Below are 25,012 nucleotides of genomic sequence, written 5' to 3' on the forward strand. Positions count from 1 at the left end.
AATGCTGCGTTTTGAAACGCACAACAAAGCAGGACTATTCTGTAGCATGCAAGATATGGTCACTATCGGGAGGAAACCTTGCATGTCCAAATCTATTGATGTTCCAATGTAGTTATTTTCTCACTAGCTGTAATATTTTTCATTGGTTAAATATTCATAAAACCCATATACAGATGCATTTTAAACCTGGCGGCCCTATTATTATTATTATTATTATAGGGAAACACTTTCAAATATTGCCAAAAATGTTTGCTACGTTTGTATGAAACTGTCATACAACGATAAAATTGAACATATACAGGTTTCTGCACGACAGCGACAGATTAGGAATACAAGAGAAAGAGGTGAATTGTTATTGTGACCACATAACAATTCATCTCCTAGCAACACCCACATTAGGCACACCGTGCATAAAAACAGACAGACGTTTTCAAAGCCATACATAATTTCTTTTCTACAAGGAAAATAATGAATGCAACATCAAAGTGACAGTTCTCCAATGAGAATGACATTTTGATACAGGTCCATCAGCCAAAGCACCTCCAAGCTATTCAATCTTAGTAGCATCTAGAAGAAAAATCTGTGCAGCAAACTAAATAATTTGTAATATTAAAGGTAACACATAATATTGACAGATTATCACAGATTCATTACATTTATTGAGATTCTACTTAAGTATTTATTTTGACATGAAATACATTTGTCACAATTTAGTGACAAATGCCTGAAAAACGACTATTATTATCATTACATTTCTATTCAGATAGCCAAACATTTGGAACATTTGTTATGTGCCTATGCGATAAGAAGGGACTCACTGATTAAATACACAAATTAATAGAAAGAACAGGAAAAAAATTTAAAACAAAAACACAATTAAAAGCTGTAACGGCTCCAAACTCACAATTAATTTGTGCATCACCGCTAGTAGTAAGATATAATTCATTTCGGGGGGTAAGGTCAATGAATTAAAGGTAGGATACATAGCAGCACAGACAGACAACATACTTGTTGCATTCAGTCAGTAGCAGCAGAGACCCAGCCACCAGCAAGGTTTAAGCAGTTAAGGGAAAAGGAACTTTAGAGCCATCAGACCTGTCTCTTCGCAGATGTAGCCACAGTCTCTTTGGCCTTCTTACTCTGTGGCGGCTTTGGGCCCTTCAAGATCTGAGAACCCGGTCTCTTGGAGGGACTTTTCGACCTTTCTCGCCTTACTCTGTCTGTGGGTTGACACCGGTCTTCTTTAGAAACTTTGGTAGGACTCGGAGAGAGAGGTGGCGAAGAGACGGCAATGTTGTCCACGCTTATTTCCAGCTGTTTGATGGACTCTTCTAGACTAGTTATTGAGTTGTATGCACTCCTGCAGAGCTCTTCTGTCCGAGTTGGTGACTTTGGATGGCTGGTGTTGATAGAAGACATACCGTTATTAAATGTGTCACTTTTCCCTGACTCTGTCTGTTGTTTCATGCTGTTGATCTCAAATCTATTGGTTTCCTTTGACTCCTTTAACTTGTTCTCTGGTGCTAACTCTTCTTCTTCCTCGTAGACCACAACCTCAAGAGTTTTCTTCCCTGATTTTGATGTTCCAGTTCGAATGGCCTGGCTGATGGCCGCTAGTTTGTTTTTGGGAAACTTAAATTTGAACTTCTTCTTGGTTTCTGATTTACAAGGAGAGTCTGATTTACCCTTGTCTTTAGTATTGGGAAATATACTACTATCAAATGTTTTTGGTTTTCTGTTCGCCGTCACCTCAAACTTTGCTTCGCTTGTTTCATTCCAACTCTGCTGACTTTCTTCTTCGCCTTGTTCCTCTTCATACTCAATACTTGCTAATGGTAGAATCTTATCCAGCTCCTCCTCAGACTCAAAAATTGTGGAAAGACGCTTGTATGCAGACTGGATGTCCATGGGCTCATTAAAGATGATGATAATAGGTTTATTGTCATAATCATCATGGTGGTCAGTGTCTTGCTCCCCCTGCTTTACGTTCTGCACCTCTGGGCTGTTGTCCTGGTGCTCAACGTTAGACTGCTCCTTTACTCGGTTCTTTGAGATCCGTAGAGAAAACCTATCAGTTGGGGGTGGGGGAGGGGGAGGACCCTCGTCATCAAACTCAGGACTCAAGCTACATCCTTCATCTGAATAACTCGATTGGTCTCTGGATGTCTGCCGTGGTGCCTCATGGTTCTGCTGTTGATAATTCGGGCTATCGGTGAAACTTGCTGAAGTTGAGGCAACATGTTCCATGTGGGTGGAACTAACAGCTATACACCCCTGACTCGGTTCTGTGTTATCTGACACCAACCCACCAGTTGGAACATTTTCTTTTTGTAAAGTTACTACTACTGTCAAATTTGACTTCTTCCCTTGCAGTGCAGTGTTTGGTGAAGACAACCGTTTATTCTCTACGTCCTCAAGTTTCTCATCAACATTTTGGCCATATTCTTTTGTTTGTAAAGTTATAATTGTTGTTAGCATTACCTTCTTGTCTCGTTGTACTGAGTTCTGGCTCTGTATTTGCTTGACCACTTCCTCCTCAATCCTCTCATCCCGACTCACCGGACTGAGGTCATCAAAAGTTTCTTTTTGTAATGCTACCACTGGTGGTAACTCGACTTTCATTACGCTTGGCACCTGTTGGACAATTTCCTCCTCATTTTTGCTCTGCTCAGGACTCTGCATATTGTCTTCAAGATCATTTTGTGTTTGTAAAGTCACAACTGACACTATGGTCTTCGCAGTTGGTACTGGGTTTGGGGAAGGGACCTTTTCGACACTCTCTTCATCTTCTTGGCAAGGACTCCTCGTGTCAAGAGTAGGATCATTTTCTGATGATGGTAGCTCAACCACTTTCTCTGACATGGCTATGTTTTGTTCAGGCAATTGCTGAACTAAATGTTTCTCTTCCTCAATGTTCTTATCAGGACAACTGGCATGTTTCTCAGGTTGTGTATCCTGCTCCAGAGCAATGTTTTGGACAGGCAATATTTGCTGAATCAAATATGTCTCTTCCGCAATTGTCTGATCGGGAAAACTGGCATCTTTCTCAGCTTCTTCTGTATCCTCCTCCAGAGAAATGTTTTGTTCAGGCAATTGCGGAACTAAATATTTCTCTTCTGCAATTGTCTGATCAGAACAACTGGCATCTTTCTCAGCTTCTTCTGTATCCTGCTCCAGATAAATGTTTTGTTCAGGCAATTGCTGAACTAAATATTTCTCTTCTGCAATTGTCTGATCAGAACAACTGGCATCTTTCTCAGCTTCTTCTGTATCTTCCCCCGGAGCAATGACAGGCAACTGAACCAAATGTTTCTCGTCCTCCATTTCCTGATCAGCACAACTGGCATCTTTCTCTGAATCTTGCTCCGGAGCAATTTTTTGGACAGGCAACTGAACCAAATGTTTCTCTCCTGCAATTGTCTGATCAGAACTGGCATCTTTCTCAGCTTCTTCTGTATCTTCCTCCAGAGCAATGTTTTGGACAGGCAACTGAACCAAATGTTTCTCGTCCTCTATTTTCTTATCAGGACAACTGGCATCTTTCTCAGCTTCTTCTGTATCTTGCTCCGGAGCAATGTTTTGGACAGGCAACTGAACCAAATGTTTCTCTTCCTTCATTTCCTGATCGGGACGACTGGCATCTTTCTCAGCTTTAGAATCTTGCAGTCCAGTTTCCACGGTCTGATTATCAGAGCAACCAACTTGGTCAGCCAACACTACGGGTTCCAGCTCAGAAGCTACCTGGTGGTCAGATGTTATTAGCTCATCAGGATGATGTTTTAGTTCAGGAGGATTTTGATTGGCCACCTGTAAGGGGAGCGGTGCCTTCTCTTCTTCTGGTGCTGGATTGTGGGCGGTCAGCGGTGCAGTGCCAGTGACATAATACATGACCTAAAAAGACCAGGGTAGGAAGGGAGAAATGAGAACTTCATCAGTACAGAATCCTGTTGCTTCTGTTCAAGTCTCAAGATCACAGAGATCTTGAAAGATCGAGTCTACGGTATACAGATTTGAGTCTACGGTAGATGTTTAACATCTACGGTGTACATGTTAAACAGAGGATTTGCTGTCACAATACTAGCTCCACGTAAAATGTTTTAGCTGGGATAATCATTTAGACTAAAGTCATGAAAAATGTACCTGATTGAACAAATGATAACACCACCAATTGAGAGAGGTGGATCCTGTAGTAAGGAAAATAATGTCCCATGACGGTATAATAATGTACATTATCCATCCATTAAAAAGGCAATTTAAGGACAAAAGAGAATTACCGTAGTTTGCTGGCCACATGAACTCTAGCATCCTTGTATACTGTATGTTATATCCAGCAAAAGAGGCAAAGAGATTTGCCCAAATACAGACCCCTGGGTTGCTCAACAAAATATAGGGTTTAAGTGGTTAAAAGATTAGAGCAGTGACTTTGAGCTGGGTAAAATTATTATAGCTTAGAACCCACATTTTACCTTCCCCATTGAGGTGAAGACAATTTAAAGTACTTGGGGAATTTTGTCTCCTGTGGAATTAGCTTTAACTCCTTCAGCGCCACCTGGTGGTCACCAGTTTAGGCTCTGAGTGCCAATTCTCCCATTATTATTATTATTATTATTATTTTTATTTTTAAATACGTCTTTACGGGCATGGCAACCAGTGCATAGTTGATTTAGATACGGGATGACGTCCCTGGCACTTAAACAGTAAAAAAAAAAGGAGAAAAAAAACAAAAAAACTCCTAGAACCATGTTGATTGTAGGGAGGTAGAGGAGATAGGAGGATTGTTCAAAGACTTAGCTTAAATCAGAATTTGCTACTAAAAGTAACACTAAGACTAAGTTGCTAAAATACTGTTAGTCTTACTAGAAATTACTAGGTCAGGTTTCTGGTTTAGGTTTAGGTTTATTCTAAGGGGGGCATGGTGGGGAACATTAGGTACGCTCCCATTTGTACTAGGGAAGAAACAGTGCATCTTACCCGTGGACTGACTGGTGGACCGCTGTTGGCATCTCTGCTGAACAACGGGTTGTCTTTCCAAAGCTGAATCTAATTAGTAGGACAGCATGTTAAAAGATGAACTGGGGTACGAATCACGACGGTTTCAATGAAGGTACTGTACAGCATGCTTTACTGTAGTTATCAAAAGAAGGACAGAGCAGCCAAGGTGGGTTAGATTACCGTGATCTCTTTATTAATCTCCCAACAGGCAGGCGACAGAGAAGTCCACAGGCACAATGGTGGAATGAAAAAACAGTACAGCCAGGAAATCAGCAGTTGAGAGTACAGAGATGAGAAACCGCATGGAATAGTGGAACATGTTCCTGGTTTAGCAGGAATCAGTGTTAACAGGAAGTGGAAGTGAAGATTTCAACAGAAGAACCCACAATCCTTCAGTTTTATCACTGGTTCAGAACCAGAACCATGCTGAACTTTTACTGAAGACGCAGAATGAGAAGCAAATGGTGGAGAAGATAGATGCCATTTACACCTAGTTTGGGAACCAGGGGAAACAGGGGGGGGGAACCAGATCCAACATCGAGGAACCAGAATCGGTTCCATCACGTTTGGAACCGTTTCGGGGACCGGTTTTATCACGTCAGAGCTGGTATGTGGACTTCACGTCTGCTATACATTACAATTACAGTACCGGTGGTTCTCAAGCCTTTACATTTCATGGACTCTGAGAGTGTACAAATGGAACCAAATGGACCCATTTGCTTCCATTTGTACACTCTCAGAGTTACAGACCTGTTACTGTACCCTCTACTGTAGGAATCGTTAAAGGGAACCATAATGGAATTGGACTGAATTGGAACTTTTTCTGAAATGTTGGATTCGGAATCCCAAGTTTTCAATTCACTACAGCGCTGACTTGTTATGTTAACCCGGGAATCCTTACTAGACATGAAAGATGCATAATTTATCCTCTGTGTTAGAAAATTAAGATGCATAAATAGGACAAAAAGAAATGCAGCTTCTTTGAGAGATTAATATACATCTATAAGCAGTCCAAATCAAAAGGACCAAGCATCTCATAGTAACCAATGACAATAACATTCTCAGGCTGAACAGTGTGTGCATGTGTGAGTGATTGCACATGTGTGTGTGTGTGTGTGTGTGTGTGTGTGTGTGTGTGTGTGTGTGTGTGTGTGTGTGTGTGTGTGTGTGTGTGTGTGTGTGTGTGAGAGGAAGCAAAAGAGAGTGCGAACGAGTGGGAGACAGAGAGAGATTGACAGTGAGAGAGAGAAAGAGAGCAATTTATCCGAGTTAAGGTTATTTTTTATTAGAGTTAGTATAAAAAACACAAAACAGGTGAGTATAATCAAACCAGTAATTATGCCTATAATTACTAATTATCGGCATAATTTATTAAATGTTAGATGATAAGCTCATGCTGAATATTAGAATTGTGGTGATTTTTGTTAGTTTTATACTGTTAGTGATTTATGCTCAGTTTAAATTCAGCAGTAAAGGTTCAGCGCAGTTAACAGATTGTCTGTCTTTACCTTGGGGTCAATCTCTCGGCTCTGAGGGTCAGAGGCTGAGAGGTCGACCACACATCTGCTGCCTATTTCTCTCAAAGTGTACTGCTGAAACACCTGGTTGAGAAGGGGTCAAAGGGGCAAAGGTCACTGGGAGCGTGGCGAGGTCGAGGTCCTGTCCTTTGCTACAGTAAGGTTTTTTCTGCGTTCACTTAGTTACTGAACATTTAAATCTCTGGAGTTTGATTAAGAGTAAAGGTCTGATCACACCAAGCACTATAACTAGAACGGTAACTGTGTATTGTTCACCATTGTCTGTGGTGCGGACTCTACAATCCACTTACATTAGAACCACTTTTAAAAACAATGTCATTAGTTCATAGTTAAAGTTATAAAGCCTGGGAGGTGAACGGCACTTTAGCACTTACTGTAGTGTGTGATAAATGTTTCAGGGTTGCAGAATTCTGACATTCCTGCACGGAATGCAGTCATAATCTGATTTATACTCGTGTCCTGTGCTGGAAATAGATGATCTACAAGCCCACAACACGTCAAATTGCGACGTGCTGAAGGCTTGTATAGATCGGCACATGATGGAGAACACATGTGGCATATTGTGGAAGCACTATGAATGGAAGCCTGATGTCTTACACAGACACTCTTAATAACCACCTTTCCTCCAACGTCCCAGCTGTGCTTCGTTATATCCACGTCCATTCACCCTAGAGCACTTCCATCAGACGGCAAAATCCCAAGAGTGAATTTAACACCAGAGAGGGTGTAAATGGACCTACATACTGTAGAAAGAACTGCCGGTCTAGCTCTCAGAGTTAAATTAAGAGATGGGATTAGCCTGGTATATCTTCCACCGGGTTATTTATTTGATTATATATCAGTTTTATCTGAAGGTCAGAGAAGTTAGTGTAGCTGTACGGTACGAATACACATACCTGCAGTTCCTTCATGAAATTGTCCTCCTCCTCTTCCTCCTCTTCTTCTTCGTCTTCCTCTGTGTCGGACGATTCTGTTGCAGGGACAGAGGCGGGGCTGGGGGCTGGGGCCGGGGCTGGAGCCAGGGCTGGGGCCGGGACTGGGGTCGGGACTGGGGTCGGAGCTGTGGTTGGAGCTGTGGTTTGAGCTGTGGTTGGAGCTGTGGTCGGAGCTGTGGCTGGAGCTGTGGCTGGAGCTGAGAGTGAGTGGGGGTTCGGGGGCTTGGGTTTGACTTCTGGGGGCTGCCGTAGGGGTTTGGGCTGGGGAGTCACGACCGTCTCCTTCTCTTCCTCATCCTGGGGGCAAACAGACAAAAACAATAGTTTGAAAAACAAACAATGTTTTTCCACACACACAAAACAATTAGCTTTTTCCCATGCTCTCAGTTGTAATAAATTTCAGTCAGAAACCGTTTATGAGAAAAAGCTTATTGGTCAAGTATGTTAACAAGTATGGTACAAGGGACACGACATGGTACTGTAGGTTGCTTAAACAACACAAGAATAATGTGGGCATATGACTAAAGAAGAAGATCTTATAGCAAAATAAAATAAAATCTCATTCAAAATATATCAGGAAGTGCAAAGATGATTCATTAACATGTTTCTTTTTTTGTTGATTTATTTTAGGAGGAAACAGAAATCCCATAACACCACAGGAATTTCATTAATCTAGTTTGTCTTATCCTGAAACAAATCTGGGACCTTGATCAAGCCCAGCCGGCTTGGTGAAGTACTGCAATATGCACGCCCGCCCGCCCGCCCGTACACGCACACGCCCGCGCCCGCGCCCGCACACACACACACACACACACACACACACACACACACACACACACACACACACACACACACACACACACATACACATACACACACACACACACACACACACACACACACACACACACACACACACACACACACACACACACACACCTGTGCACCAACAGGGTCTTTTCTGGTGAAGATGACCTCTCCTGACCTTCCTGTCGTGAGACCTGTGGAAGGGTAGAACCTAACAGAAGACAACAGCAGCAATAAATGCTGAAATTATTGTATTGTATTAAGTAGAACACTAGAAGCAATAAAACATATCAGTACAGTAAACAGTGGGGGGGGTGGACTACTGTACATTTCTGGTGTTAAGCTTAGACGTTAACAGGACCAGTTACAATTTGCAACATTTACAAGGTGCTCTTTTATGGCAGTTTTGAAGGAGGGTAAGGAGTCAAACTAACTGGTAGGACATGTTGGTGGCATGGAAGCATATACAGTACCTGCGAGGTGGCGGAGGAGGCGGAGACTTCCCAGTCTTGTCAGGACTCTGACTCTGGCGCTCCCTCTCCACACTGGGCCGGCGGGGTTTCTCCACCGGCGGCCTGCCGGCCCGCTCGGTGGCTGCATGGGGGACCGAGGAGGAGGGCTCCACAGGGGCCTCCGCAGGGGCCTCCGCAGGGGCCTCCGCAGGGGCCTCCGCAGGGGCCACGGGAGGCTGAGACACTTCTACTGGGGCTGAAGGAGACAACACACCACAAAATAAATGATATCGCTGTTGTCATAACAGAAACTTCTTATCTCCATACTTTAACTATTTGGCTCTTTTTTTGTAATTTAATTACCTAATTTAATGAACTTGATCATACTACAGTGGCACACAAAAGTAGCAGATCCACATGCTGTTTTGAGCTTGTAGATCTGATACTTTTGTGGAGTGAAGGTCTTTTGTCTTTATTTAAACCCAGTAGCTGACCTTGGATGGAGGGTTTGGACTGGGGGGTGTCCACCTCATCAGGCAGCTTGGCATCCTCATCCTCCAGAGGGTCTGACGATGTCCATGACTCCAGGGGCTGCTGCTCTCTGCTCTCAGTGGGCTGCTGCCCTGGAACTAGGTGAGCATTTGGGCAGAAATAGCATAACATTAGGCAAAAATAGAAGAGCATTCGGCAAACGCGTTGCAACCTGACGTGCCGCGGCAGTGGCTCAGGAGGTACACTGTAGAGAGGACACTACTTCGGAAGCGGAAGTCTCCTCCGTCTGTGTTTCGAAGAATCTTCGAGGACGACACTTCAGAGTGAGCCACCTCTGCAGCAGCACTATCGAGAGCGTTCTCGGGAACAGCACCGCCGGAGGAAGGCAAATCACGGAGTCATGCGAACAACGCAGCACGTCGTAGGAAGGGAGCTTCCCCCCTCCAGGATATACACGAGAGACGTTGTGTGGCTGAAAGCATCATCAGGGACATTCACCACCCCAGCCAGATTCAAACCGGCTGCGCAAGGACTGAGCCTGCACTCTTATCTAGCCCCCAGCGGCCCAGCCCTCATTTTTATACAGTACTCCCTACAACCAATCACAACAAAATGTCATAGTATCAATCGATCAATCAATCAATCAAATTATAACTTACCTTGCGGACTTAGGTCCAAGGCGGGCTCTGGCTCTGTGTCAGTCCCGGAGGAGGAAGGAGGAGGAAGAAGAGGAGGAGGAGAAGGATTATCTCTAGCGACTGATATCTCCAGGTCTGGAATGGAGCTCATCAGGCTGGCCTGGGCTGCTTGGAGGATCTGCTCAAAGTCTGTGCTGGTGCTGGTGGTGGTGAGGGGAGGCTGAGGAGAGGCTGTGGTTGGTTCAGGTTCACTGATGTTTGTGTCATTCTGGATGCTTTGGTTTGGTGTCACCTCACTCTGGTTCCCCTCTGGAGATTGTCTCTCTGTAGACTGTGGAAACACACACACACACAGCAGACAAACAAACAGACGTCCTTAGTGGGGGAAATGTGTAACTAATTCATACAAACAAAGACAATTCAAATATCTCTCACAGTCAAAAACGCAGCGTTAATCTATCCTTCTGAAACTGCTTGACTTTCACGTTGCAAAATACTCAATAGGAAATATTGAGTAGTTCTGCATGTATCAGTATCACTCCATTCTGTTCCATGGATGCAATACGTATGTACAAATCACTTTAAAACACGGCAGATACCGCAAGGGGTAAACTCCGTACAATTCCATGCATTTGCACAACAACTTCCTTGTTTTGCAGTTGCGGGGACTACTTTCTTGCATTAAAACTGTTTTAATTGGGGTATGTCTATGATTTTCATATTTCATTGTTGGCAACCCTTTTAGAAAAGCAATATGCCACGTGAGACCGTGGTTCACCGTGACTTTACAGAAGCTAACCTAAGAACATACATAGCTGTTATCCAACAACAGCCTCTTGTGTTTTAATGCTTTAGTTTATAACTGAGTGTGTACGAGAGGAACCCGATGGACCCTTACGGGTCTCTTTAGTTCCCTTTGTGCACTAACGCTAACACAGTGAACATCACACTAACCTCAGTGTCTGTCACTGTGTGCTTGTTGATGCTGGGCTCTTCTACTGACAGTGTCAGTGTTGTCTGGCTGTCTGCTGGTTCCGTGCTGTAGCATTCTGCAGAGGGCTTCCTCTTCTGCAGTGCAGGGCTGTTCTCTCTGCTACGTGGGCTCACCTTTGCACAGCCAAAACACCACTGGTGAAATATTTCCCCACAAATGAATGCTTATTGACGGGCAAGATAATAATGTTCATATACAAGGCAATGTGGGACCACTGACCAGTAGTCTAAACCAGTGGTTCCCAAACGTTTTATCGAGAATCAAAAGAGAAAATGTGATGTCACCACGACCCAAAGTAGTGAAAACAGTAAATCTACAAGCTCGTAGATCGAATCAAGAGTAGATCGGCTGACTTCTTAAGATTTTTCTTTGATTTCTTCATGAAATTACTGGTAAAATCATATATATCACAACCCAGTGGTTGTTGGATCATTAATACCTTGGCCACGGTGGGGGAGTCTCGCCCCCGGGTGGGGGTCAGCGGTGGGCTCGGGTGGTGGTTGCATGACTGAATGACGGCCGCTGCGGTTCGCACCTGGTGAGGCGTGGCGGGAGAGGCCGGGCCGGCCAACCGGCCTTCAGCCTGCGTCCCGGAGGAGGAGGGCACGGGGCTGGCGAGAAGCGGCCTGACCGAGGATCGAGGTTGGGGCTTGGGGGAGTTTTGAGGAGTCGGGCTCCTGATAAGACCCTGTTCTGGTTCCCCTGGGACGGGTCTGGCGGTGGTGGACTCAGGGAGGTGGGGGTGGCTCTCTGTCACATGCCTGAAGGAGGGGTTGAAAAGTGGAGAACATAGATTGTAAGGGTGGGATTTCCGGGTTTTTTCTTTTCTTTTTTGACAGAGAAAAAATAATTGATACGTATTCACAAGCGGGTGAGGGTGAAGACTGTTTGCACTTGAGCAGGCTCGAAACAGCAGTAATTTGTCAGATTTTAAACAGTTTAAACAGTTTTGACCTTGGTTATGGTGACCTATTTCATTCTGTGTCCCGACTGTCCAGAGTCTTAAATACTTTACAAAGATTTGCAGGAAACAAGTGTTGCACGGAGGCAGATATGTAGCGATAGTTTGTTTTTGCATTCTCTATTTCTTGCTAACTCCCCCAGATGTTGCTTAAACGGTTGTCGTTTCAGTTTAATCTGTCATATGGCTTCCGGTTCATTGCACAAGATAAAATGCTTAAAACATTACAGAAATTCAGTATAAATATGTGAAGACGAAAGTAGCAAGTGACAATATTATTATTGCTAGCATTTTCGGTGCACAACACAATGCACAACCAAGTCTAACGCAAGGACAGCGTAAGCAACACTAAACCAGTTTAGTGAAGTGTGTGTTTACATCCGGAGGCCACTGAGGGCCTCTAAGTGTGTGTTTACCTGCGGAGGCCACTGAGGGCCTCTGTGAGGGCCTTAACCCTCTTCAACATGCTGTCCATCCTGTGAGGCTCCTCCTTCAGGAAGCGCACCGCCTCCACCTCCACCCGCAACACCGAACGCATCTTCAGCTGCAACTCTGGAAACTCACCTGGAGATGAGGAGGAGGGAGGGACGGCGAGAAGTTAGCAGTGTTCATTTTGAAGGCAGATTTTGATGTCTTTTGAATAAAATTCCATTTAGTTTTAGTCATATTTTTGTCATCTGAAATGCTTTAAGTTTTACTCTAGTTTTAGTTGACTATTAAATATCATATCATCATCAGATTTTAGTCAACTAAATCTAGAGTTGTCTAAAATGCATTTTGACGGGCCATGATGGTGTCGTAATGCCTGATTTGTAGACCGCAAGCTACGGAAAATACCTGATCTACAACGTGTTGTGAGCTTGTAGATCGACTACTTACGTTGTGCAACACCCGCACACAAGTTGCACAACCAAGCATAGAATGAATTTTCTTAGTTCTACTAGATCTCTTCTCCACTAGTCCCTCTATAATATATTAGTCTAGTTTTTATTTGTAGACAAAATTGTCAATATAATTTAGTCATAGTAAATTCGTCATTTGTCAGTGAGAAAAAAGGTTCTAATAGCTTTAGTTGACGGCATTAACATTGGATGGAAGGATTGGGGGGGTGGGTTTGGACAAGGCAGGGTGAAGGAGGGACGTTTAGATGTAGGAAAAGACAAGAATGAGGGCATTACATTTTGCTTACGAAATTTTGTAACATATTTTAAACTGAATTGTAAAATATAGTTGACTGCATTTAATCCATCAAGGGATGGATTCAATGCAGTCAACTCTATTTTACAATTCAGTTATACTGAATGTACAGTAGTATGTACATGTGAATGTGAAGAATAGAGAAGAGCCCATTTCAGCAGAGTATAAAGAGATAATAGAGTAAATAAAAAGTGAATGATGCAAACACAGAAAATCACAAAGCAAAAGCAAGACAAACTGACTTTTGAGTGAAGCTAGGGCCTCCCCGACTCTCCTGAGATTGACTGCTCCCTCCTCCACATCCCTCAAGGTAACTGACGGCCTAGACTCCTGTTTCAAATGCTCCACGTAGCCCTCCAACTCACTGGGGGGGGGGGGGGGGAGAGAGAGAGAGAGAGAGAGAGAGAGAGAGAGAGAGAGAGAGAGAGAGAGAGAGAGAGAGAGAGAGAGGGGGGGGGGGGGGGGACGACAAATACAGACAGAGAAAGGTTAAATAAATTGCATCCCTATTCTGCATTCAGCATGTCTTAACAGTTTGACTGTTTTTTACGATTAACCCGCATTTTAATCAACCCCCCTTCACTGCCGAGATTGTTGTATTACCTTTAGAGCATACGCTGAATTATTTGGGCTTTTAATCCGCGAAAATCCATCAAAAAAAGCTCCCGTGGTTTGTTATGATCTGTGTGTAGCATCCACCATCTTGGTGCACCCGGAAGACGCACACAAGATTGGTTTCAATGAGGCGTTGCACCCAATGCATTTCCATTGGCCTCAATTTCCCAGAAGCCCTAGCAGCCCACAGCATGTGACGATTTCCGGTTTCGTCATCACAGCGAAGGCATCCAGTCTCATACTCCGCGACGAAGACGGATTTTCTTTTGATTCATTACATTACGGCGGATTAAACACATAAAACAAAAGGCGGGTATGTCCGATACGGCAGCGACATTAACCTGGAGTAATCCATTCCCGGCACGGAAACTGTTAATGGGCCTGAGCTTGTAGGATCAGTTATTTTTGGCAGACAGATTATATTTAACGAAAAAATCCTCCCCTGGTCAACAATGTATATAGGATTGAAGTGGTTAAGCAAGTGTGACTAGAGTTTGAATGATATTTAATACACTGTAATACCCATTTATTAACATAAGATGGCAGCAGGTATTTTAGGTGAACTGTTTAGGTGAAAAATTCTGCTGAGGCAAGATAGGAAAACTTGCAACACATGCTTTTATGTTTTTTGATTGCTTCCAGGGATTTCCTAATTATCCAAGCTTTCAGTTTTAGGAAACCCATTCAAAAAATCCATTGCATTTTTGCTTACTGCATCAGTCTGAAAACAAAATTGTCTACAAACATGGAATGTAAACTTTTCTGACACCTTTTCAGCAGAGAGCAGCAAAATGAATATAAGCTAGGTACTGTAGGTACAGTATGTGAGTGATACCTGAGGCTTACTGCATGTTATATCCCAGTGTTCTCCAAAGAGTTTGACTCAGAACCTAAATGTGGATCACGGGCAGATTAAAATGGGTCTCCATACTTTTTAAAGAATCATCACATGGTCAGTAAACGCACTGGAAATGTAGATGACCTAGTCCGTGATTGGCTCCCGCTAGTCATGATTGGCTGCCCCTAAGCCAATGGGATACTCTGAAACGGCGCCTAAGCCAATGGGAGTCTGAACCACTCGTGTAGCCAATCGCATAGTAGCGACCTAGTCATGATTGGCTGCCTGTATTAGCGACCACAGCATCTGACAAGTCAGCGGCTAATGTTATGAGCTAACTGGACACAGTGGACAGCAGGAAAGCCATAACAAAACACAGTGATTGAACAGACAACAGAACATCAGAAACTAACGAAAACCACAGCCACAAGCATAGAGCATAGCGGCCCATGACGTTGTGTTTAAACAATCAAGACAAGAGGCGATCAAGAAATAAATGTAATCACCCATGCCGACACAAACATGTCGGTCTAAACGTGTATTGATACGGGCGCTGCCCGGGTAAACAAAATTACGCGTTTTAAAGTGACTGTACACATTTTATTGGTCAATTGCCTTCCGTAACTTAGAAAAATACTGTAATTGAAGGCCTTAGTAAAAGATACTGGTTCTGTTCGGAATGTATTGTCTCCCGTCTTTCCACAAAATAATGGCTCGATAAGCCTGATTGATAAGGTGCTAGGTATCAATAAAAAAAATAACGAGCTCCATCCCTATATATAATGCCATTTAGGTCGACATCATGCTTGTGTTAATGTGTTGTGATAATAATATAGCAGCAGCAGCCTACTATAATATCATCATAGCAGCAGCCTACTATTATATCATCATAGCAGCAGCCTACTATAATATCATCATAGCAGCAGCCTACTATAATATCATCATAGCAGCAGCCTACTATAATATCATCATAGCAGCAGCCTACTATAATATCATCATAGCAGCAGCCTACTATAATATCATCATAGCAGCAGCCTACTATAATATCATCATAGCAGCAGCCTACTATAATATCATCATAGCAGCAGCCTACTATAATATCATCATAGCAGCAGCCTACTATACTATTCCAGTCAACTGTCTTCCTTCCGCCGCAGATATAAAAGCAGCTGGTATGACTACATGACACGTACAGTATGTCATCATTTATTGTTTTATGTACTGTAGCTCACCTTATAAAGTGTCAGGCTCAACTGTAGCTTTGGTCATAGTAGAATTGGGCAAATGTTGGTAGATCAGTCTATTCAGTTAACTATAACTTAACTTTGGTGAGGAAAATAACCTAATTTGAAAGTGTGAGTCTCCTAAACACGTAATTTGAAAGGTGCCATTCCTTCTAGTCCTGAGGTAAGATGACAGTGCCATTTGATCTGATGCAGAAACTAAAACTCGTTTTTATTATGGTGAATTGTCACTGTGTCGTCTGTAGTAGGCTCTGTGGTTAGTGAGACCAAAACATCGTAAAAACAAGTAAGTTGAAGAACCAGATCAGGGCTCATGCTATCCCTTCCAAGAATACTCAAGAGTATTGTGAGGTGCTGCGTTGACATACCACCAGGCAAACCAGTTTGACTACAGTATGTCTGTGTTTGAGTCTGAGAATTTTGTGTGTCTCTGTCTGTGTGCGCCTACTGCCTATGTGTTCAGAGTACAACCTTGGACACACACCTCAGGAGAAATGTGTGGGCTTTAAGCCTACAGTATGCTTTTATCTTACACTCACTCTATTGTTGATAGTGTGTATTTAGTATGCAGATTAGCGTTACTGAATACCATTTGAATACTTTAAAAATTTATATTTGTTTTCATTAGTTCCAGTATTAAGTTTGACTTTCAGTATGTCAGGGGCAACATGTAAGAATAGGTATGGTATAATTAGGGGTGGGTCCCGAATCTCGGGACCAAGTATGTACCGAACCGAACGTGCCTGGGTACCGGGTACCCATTACAATAATTCAATGTCGGTTCTCTCTATCGGTTCCCACAGACACTTGCAGAGGTGGAGCCATCTCTCTGCATGGAGTTAGTTGTCGAGGAGTCTAGAGACAGTGACACGCGCTGTGCCTGGCACTGAGGCAACATCATTATTAAAGTTTCTTAAACGTAATTTTCAAGTGAAGTTTATGGGAGGAAACTTTTAAGAGGGGACAGGAATCTTGCGTCTTCACTGCATATGTGCGCAGCACGCTGGCTGCGCAGCATTGAATCAACATGAGACAAGGAGAGAAAGCGTTGGTGCACTCACTTCGAGTGCGCACCTGTGTGTGTGTGTGTGTGTGTGATCACGGCGTAGGGTCCAGATACCCAGTCTAACTTCGAGAGGTGGCGAAAAAACAACAAAATATAGCCTACTTTGGGCAGCACTACGTGTGCATGTGCATGCACATTTCTGTTAGTAGCAAACCACAGCATGCAAGCCGCCTTTGTTTTCAATGATCCCCCATTGATGCGCTGCCCCCTCCCCTCCCCTCCCCTTCATTAGCGATGCTGATTTACACAGTCAATCGTGTGTGTGTTGCTCTCAGATCTCAGACATGCTTTTATTTGTTATTGGTAATAAGAGAAGTAGCCTACAACACTATTGCCCTGGGTAAATACAGAATCGATATTATATAGATACATTTAAAAGAATCACTATATTATCCACAAATGGCTCAATAAAGGAGAAGATGTTATACTATTCATTATACATGTCTTTAGTATACAGTATACACTCTGCTCTGACATGCCATGCAGACTGTGCACCACATGAGACTACATGAGACTATCTTTTTATTTTTTTCTAGATTTCTGACTTTGTGTTGCAGTGATGTGTTGCAGTGATGTTTATGTTGTGTAGTCTCTCAGGCATATTTGTTGTCATTGTCAGTAGTAGTAAGAGGTAACTGTAGTATCCACAAATGGCTCAACTGTTAAAGGAAAGGATGTTGGTCTATACTCTATTCATCCGTCTTAAATCAAAGTTTTAAAAATAAAAGCTTTGTGAAAAACAATTTACCTTAAGTTTATACCATTTATTTTTGTACTATATTATCCACAAATGGCTCAACTGAATGAGGAGGAAGAGGATGTTACACTATTTATTCATTACATGTCTTAAATTGACATTGAGCTTTTTTGTTAAACATTTGACCTCTTTTATATCATTTTGGAACCGAAATAGGGAACCGTTAAGAACCGGAATCGATAAGCAGAACCGGAATCGGTACCGGACTCGAAAAAATCCTAACGATACCCATCCCTAGGTATAATACAGTAGCAGTAACTCGGCCGTGCCATCTAAAACATATATATTGACAAGAAGGGGATGGAGGAGAAAATGGTCAAATTAAAATGTAATATGATAACGGTGCTTTCCCGGTTTTAATACGTAAACACAAAATGCATGTGCCTTGCCTGTTTAGTAGCCTATACCTTAGTGAAGCCAAAGGCTAATTTCCCATGTACTGTATGGTTGATAAAGTTTCTCTTCTCTTCTAAAATCAAACCTGACCTACTGCAGTGAGGAAATGTCTAATGGCCACAAATATTTCAGTCCGCAAATCAACTTTTCTTTTCTTTAACAGTTATTAGGACAGCAGCATGAGAAAGGTAACATCCAGGAAAAACAGAGGGACTGTGTTGAATCCCAAACCCCCACAGAGACAACCAGCAAGCAGCCACATGTCTTCTCTCTCACTCACACACACGTCTCACTCTCTCTCTCTCTCACACACACACACACACACACACACACACACACACACACACACACACACACACACACACACACACACACACACACACACACACACACACACACACACACACACACACACACACACACACACACACACACACACACACACACACACACACACACACACACACACAGTTTGAATATGGGAAGGCAAGCGTGGGAAAGAATGGAAAACAAAACAAAACAAAAAGTCGTCAACCAGAACATCTACACCGCGGCTCCCAAGCTGTGGGTCGGGGGCCACTGGGGCACCACACTGGGGGGACCACTGATCCATGCTATAAAATCCTGAGTGTTTCCTCAGGAAATACTGTATACTTTACAGGCCTTTACCGTTCATTCCATATCAAACTAGCACGCTGCACCACGTTAATGCTACAATCTACAAGTTTAACTCAGCATCCATATTACATATGGGGAACATTAGCAACAACAACAAAAACTAGCGGCGAGAGGCGATGCGTTGTACATTTGTAGATGTATTTATTTATTTGTATTATATTTATTTTTATAGTTTGGGTCCTGGGCAAAATGTCTAATCTCTCTTTTGGGTCTCGACCTGAAAAGTTTGGGAAGCACTTTGTCTAGAGGGTTTAAGTGGTTAAATGGCATCATATCCAATGATGAGGAATACATTAGATCAAGGTGACAAGTCAAGACTAAGTGAGCTTCATAAGAGCTGATACCATGTTGTTATAATACACGATGCATTCAATGTCTCTTGGCCAAAGTCCATCATTTACATGTAATTATGGTAAGATATCTCCCCACCGGGGAATTTCCAATATTCCAAATGTGGTTTAACACGGTTAATCTTATGTTGTTTATGGTTGCATGGGAAAGGGAAGCTCTGTGCCTGGAACCACTCTGGATAATAATTGGTCGAAGATGGATGGATGGATGGATGGATGGATGGATGGATGGGTGGTTGTTGAATGTGACTATAAACGTTCCAGTCAGTATGCACTAAGTAAATGTTCTTAATTGTGATTATAGTACGGGTGCTTTGGTGCATTTCTTATTAGAACACAGATATATGACTTTCAAGTGTTGTAACATTTTATGGACGGAACATCCCCCTCAAAAAAGGAGGATATTTATTTGCAGGTTGCGACCCATTAAAAGGGGTTCCGTGGCCCAAATTGGGTCATGGTGACCCTATGTTTTGTAAACCCTGCGGTACATTCCGGTTAACTCCCCCACCGTCCCTTCCTTCCACAGGGCTGTCTGTCTACATCAGTGGTTCCCAAACATTTTAGACCGTGACCCAAAAGAGAAGTTTGCTGTCTCTCCGGGACCCAAACTAGGGAAAATAGCAGATCAGCTATATTTTCACTACTACTTAAACATTGGGTCGCGAGACGTGGCCAAAGCATTTCCGGGGGTCCCCAGCCAAAAGCATTGAGAACCCCTGCTCTACATGATCCTCTCCACACAGGCAGAGACATGTGAAGCCCATTAGGATCCACTTACATGGACGTAATGTACATGCTGACAAGACACGTGCTGGCAGGCAGCCAGGCTCATGCTAAGCCTTGCAGTGTAAAGTACTTGTATACTGTGGAGGTACACCACACAATACCATACTGTATATATGCCAGTGTTTGTCAACCATTTGAATTTCAAGGACCCCCAGTTTTATATGCATTTACAACACGGACCCTCGTCTTTTTTGGGGGGGGGGGGGGGGGGGTGGAGATTGGGGGTGGACCCCAATCTACACCGTAAAATGATCCGTGTTCATTTGAAGGAGTAGTTCAGCCCGAAATGTTCTTATTTTCTATCAATTACACACCAAACACACCCTATGAAGCCTCCTCAATTCACTGGCTCAGGAATGCACACACAAGAAATCCCCATGAATTCAAGGCTTCACAGGGTGTGTAATTGATCGAAAATAAGTAATTTTTTTTGGGTGCGCAGAGAATGTACAATAATGTGTACACTCTCTGACACGTAAAGGTCCACTTGGACCCCTGGAGGTCCCCTGGACCCTGTGTTGAGAACCAGTGCCAGATCCAGCATGTTGCATAGTGAGTGAGAGCTAATTGAAATCCACTCAACTTCATTGGTTCATTATAAAAAAAGGAAATTGCATTAGTTGGTTGACTAACAGTTAATATGATTATTTCAGTGGAAACAGACATGCCAAGCTGGGTTCCTGTTTAGGAGAGGGGGTCTTGGAGGTGTAGGGGTCTCTTGGAGCACGGCAAATTCAGTTGTGCTTCACTTCATTGAAGTATTTCAGCCTTATTATGCATTAGATAGCTGTTAATGTTGAGACAGGCTAGAGCAGGGGTTATCAACCTGGGGGTCGCGACCCCTCAGCGGGTCGCCAAATTATTTTGGGGGCTCTCCATATTATTATTATTTTTTAAAGCAAGAAAACATTTTTTTTTTGCAACTGAATGGCTGGAAAATGGAAATTAAGAGTTTATATACAGTAGTACACATAGTAGATGCATAAACCTTCCTTAATGATTATATCTGGTTTCAGTATTTATTTAGGTTATGATGTATTTTCTCTATTGTAGCGGTCAATTTGCATTGGGGGTGGGGAGGGGGGGGTCGTGAGACATGGCCAAAGCATTTCCGGGGGTTAATTCCCAGCCAAAGATGTTGAGAACCCCTGGGCTAGAGAAACAGAAGGAGATTCAAATCCACTACGGTCTCAAGGTTTTGTGACACATGTGTGGTGCTGGTGCTAACTCATTAGCCATCAGGTCATACCAAGCCCATCAGTTCCGCTTGGTCCTCATCATGTTAGTGGATAATTATCTATGTCTTTGTATATACAGGGTTTTATTTTTAACAATTTCATGACCCCAGTTTGACTTTCATTAGCCCCCGTTTCAAATGATTCTGTCCTAGGGACAGAATCATTCCTTTTAAATTAATTTGATTGAATTAATTGGTCAAAATGTCATATTGGTAAAATGTCACAGAGGTGAAATTGAAACGTATTACGACAGGAGAGAAATCATGCACAAAGTCTGTGGCGCTATATTAATAATATTTTGTGTGGTTGCTGTAGGCAGCTAAAGTAAACCTGTTTTTTGTTAACCTTTTTTGTTTATTAAGTTCAACGGATGTTTTTTGTAACCTTTTCTGTAACCCCAAAAGTCCATTTTCTGTCCCAACACAGGAGTGACATCACAATATGTACAAGACAATGGCAAGACAGAATTCATCAAGAACAGAACTTTCTAGTATAAACCCATGAATTACAAATGTGCAAATGGCTTCACACATGAAGAACGAATACATGAAGAATTCAAGACAGAATTAATTTCCCAGCGGATTCCTCGCAGCTCACGTCAGTGCAACCACCCTTGCAATTTCCTCAAATTGCACCGTTCTAGTATAATAAGTATGAATTATTATTATCATTATTAGTTTTGTGTGTGCGCGCTTGGATGTTGAAACCCAATAGCCACTCATAAATGTAAGTGTATTTAATTGTACTCATTGAAAACCACTGGAACTGATAACGGTGTGATTATTCCTGACAACCCGAGTACATATTATACTACAGCTGCTATAGATTAGGAAACATCTACTCTAAACTGCAAGTGCTGCAACTGCCAGTGGATACCCATTTGCAAGCTCCAACGCAGTCGGACAAAACAATGAATTCATTATCTGGTCAAGCACATCATGTATGTAAGAGCCGACTCGTAGAGCAGCCTGCAAATTCAATGTATGTACACTCAATGATTTAATTAAATTGTTAAACAAGACTGATGATGATGATTTAATGATCACAACTTCCTACTGTAGTGCTGGATAAATGCCAGACTTCCTTCGCAAGGAGTCCGCCCCCTAGTCGACATGGAACGGCCTAGCGTGATCTCTCCTCAAACCCCAATCACTTGAAATCACGTCGGCCTCCCGTTGCCCTCCGTCTAACGACTCTAATTATATATCATCATATTAACTGTATGCTGTAAGACGCTGCCTCGCTAGTTTAACCTCATTACCGGTCAAACCATTTACCGCTTGGGATGAACTGTGAAGTGTGCGAGTGCTGAAAAGGCTAAATCGTTATTTTGATCATTATGCAAAGATAATATTATTAGATAATATCAAGATAATATCATTATTACGATCTTTGTCTTACAGTATATGGAGAGAGATGGTAGACATATTTCAGTAGAAGGGAAACCGTGTCAAGCCTATGTTGTACAATTATTTATTTATTTTTATTTATCTTTTATTTTATTTTTATTTTATTTTTTCCATTTCCTTAAGTAATTCTCTCTTTGAACATAATTTGGGGTGTTTTATTTCATTATGCCTTAAAATTGTATACCCAACTTATTGATTTTATACGTGTATTTTTTATATAATATAATATATATAATATATTTTTTATCCCACGATTTTTTAACCCATTTTTCACCCCTGTGTCAATCATCTAATGTGATCCTGGGCTCTACACACCCTCCACCAACCTAGTCCCCATATATGGGGGACAAGGGACTTGAACTCATGCTACCTTCATGCCTGAGTGTCCAAGTTGCTCCTTTACACCTGACAGGGGGGAGTTTCCCTGGTTGGACGTAGCTCGTGGAAGGTACACGTTATTCCGTATTTTATACGTATATAATGTTGTTTGTTAGTCCGGCCTCATGGGGAAGATGGTGGGTGGATGGGGAGGGGTGGAAGGGATTTGTGGGAGAAAATATAAAAACAAGGGGTGTTTTAAAAAAGACAGATGTTGTACTGTATGTACTGTACTACGATGTCATTGTAGTATCTCGTAACTGCACTCCAAATGTAAACAAAAATAATCCCTACCACCTAAAGTCCAAATCAGAATGTTTATAAACAAATGGGTAGGGGTGGATATGATGCATCCGTCCAGCAATCCTTGAACAAAACATTGTCAATTATGCTGTGTTTGGGAATTTAAAACCACATGCTCTGTATGTAATGAATTAGGCTTGGCACTTTCCGTTTTCCTGCTTTGATGTCTAAACACATACATGGGCTATTGTAAGTGTAAAATGGGCTTAGGTAATCGATCGCAAATTTCCATCCTTGAAGAAGACACTACTGTCAGCCGTCAATGACTGAAATGTCCTTGTACAGAGTATGCCAAGTATGCATCATACTTGGCATAGTGTAGTGACTGTGAGCGTTGTGTACCTGAGCTGTGAGAGTACTCTCTCCTGCAGGTTGAGGTAGTGGAGTCTCTCCTGGTCCATCTGTACTCTGTGTCTGTATGCGGTCTGCTCACAGTGAGCCAGCCTCTCACACATCAGCGCTGCCAGCTCCCGTCCTGCCATCTGAAACATGGAGCTCATACTCTCCTGGTACTCCACCTGGGAGAACACCATTTAGCATTAGTTTCAACCCATTAAGACCTGAGGCCGGTCTATCTAAAATCAATAGTTCTTACACTTTCAAGATATTAAAAAATAAATAAAAAAATAGCAGATTAGTAGAATAGTAGAAGCTCTCAGCGCTGCACCAAGTGACATGCTGTAGGCTTGTAAATCTGTTTTTGAATAGCCAACACTATGAATCTGAAATTACACTGATTCTTCCCAGTTTGAATGGGTTAAGAGCATTCAATAAGGAATGTCACAAAAAGTTAAATATCAGTAGTAAAAACACTCTCTTTCTTTCCTTCTTTCCCTTTTCTTTCTTTCTTTCTCTTTCACTCAATAACCCTGCATGGTGCTCTGTGACTACTAGTACAGCACTGCTGGTTTTCATTGCATTTCATCATTGCATTCATCCTTACATCATAACATTGCTCTATAGTACAGATGTATACCTGTAGGTTTCTGAGCTGGCAGACTTGCAGTCTCAGCTCAGACACGCTGCTCCTGGCCACGGTTAGCCTCTGATGAAGCCCCGCGGCGGGGGCGGGGCCCGCAGCGATGGCCAGCGGAGCGGGACTGTAGCCGTCGACCAGACGACCTGCCGTGGATCTGGACCCTGGAAATTATAGAGCATTTGTGGCTGAGTTCTTCAACAACACAAGTTAATCTGTGTCTGTGTTTGTGAACGGAGTACGGACTCGTCACCTGCAGGACCCTTTTCAGCCAATAGGAATAGAAAGGTTGATCAATGGTGGATATTTAAGCTTCTTCAGCTGTACAAATACAGTAATAACTAATGATAATAACAACAATATAAATAATACTTATTACAATGTAATAATACTTTAAGGTTCAGAGGTTCAGTGGATTCAATTATACTGCATAATCATCAAACCGTATTGGCACAGATTATGTTGTGTGTAGAATAGACGTGTACCATAGTGACTGAGTCAAGAAATGTAAATATATTTAATATTCCTTTTAATTTATTTAAGATTACATTAGGTAAATTATTGATTAGGTAAGTGAGGCTGTGAGGTTAAAGGAAAGTGTTTCTCACCTGGTCCGTTGTTGAGGAGGCTTTTCCCATCACTCTCACTGAAAACACAATTGTAGTTATTAAAACATACCGTAAACATTCACTTAACGTATGGGAAATGGGCGCGTGTTTGTACTCTCGTTAAAACCAAGAGATATTTGATCAATCTTTTCATTGAATTACACATATTTATTCAAACATATAATAATCAACGTCAAATCTAACCACGTACAAAAGGCTGCTAACTGAATGCTTGGCATAACCTGAATTACTCTGTAATCTGATTATTAATCTGCATATCGTGTCAAGCACTGTGTAAAATGCTGCCAACGGTGTGAAAGAAAATATTAAGGTGTTTTTTACAGTTTGTATACGGAATGTC

At 42.4% G+C, this 25,012-nt stretch overlaps 1 protein-coding gene across 1 annotated transcript in view; it reads right to left on the reverse strand.

The window, feature by feature from the left end:
* LOC310871200 (uncharacterized protein) overlaps positions 1-25,012 on the reverse strand; it is a 70,913-nt gene that overhangs the window by 4,998 nt on the left and 40,903 nt on the right. Inside the window, 15 exon segments of the mRNA XM_083782691.1 lie at positions 1,096-3,891; positions 4,972-5,040; positions 6,501-6,593; positions 7,427-7,762; positions 8,405-8,483; positions 8,746-8,980; positions 9,219-9,353; positions 9,876-10,185; positions 10,809-10,961; positions 11,288-11,609; positions 12,226-12,373; positions 13,249-13,370; positions 23,410-23,585; positions 24,044-24,207; positions 24,652-24,689. Coding sequence (XP_083638817.1) covers positions 1,096-3,891; positions 4,972-5,040; positions 6,501-6,593; positions 7,427-7,762; positions 8,405-8,483; positions 8,746-8,980; positions 9,219-9,353; positions 9,876-10,185; positions 10,809-10,961; positions 11,288-11,609; positions 12,226-12,373; positions 13,249-13,370; positions 23,410-23,585; positions 24,044-24,207; positions 24,652-24,689 — 5,176 coding nt within the window.

The sequence above is a fragment of the Protomyctophum parallelum genome (assembly GCF_964188405.1).
Source record: "Protomyctophum parallelum genome assembly, chromosome: 14".
NCBI lineage: Eukaryota > Metazoa > Chordata > Actinopteri > Myctophiformes > Myctophidae > Protomyctophum > Protomyctophum parallelum.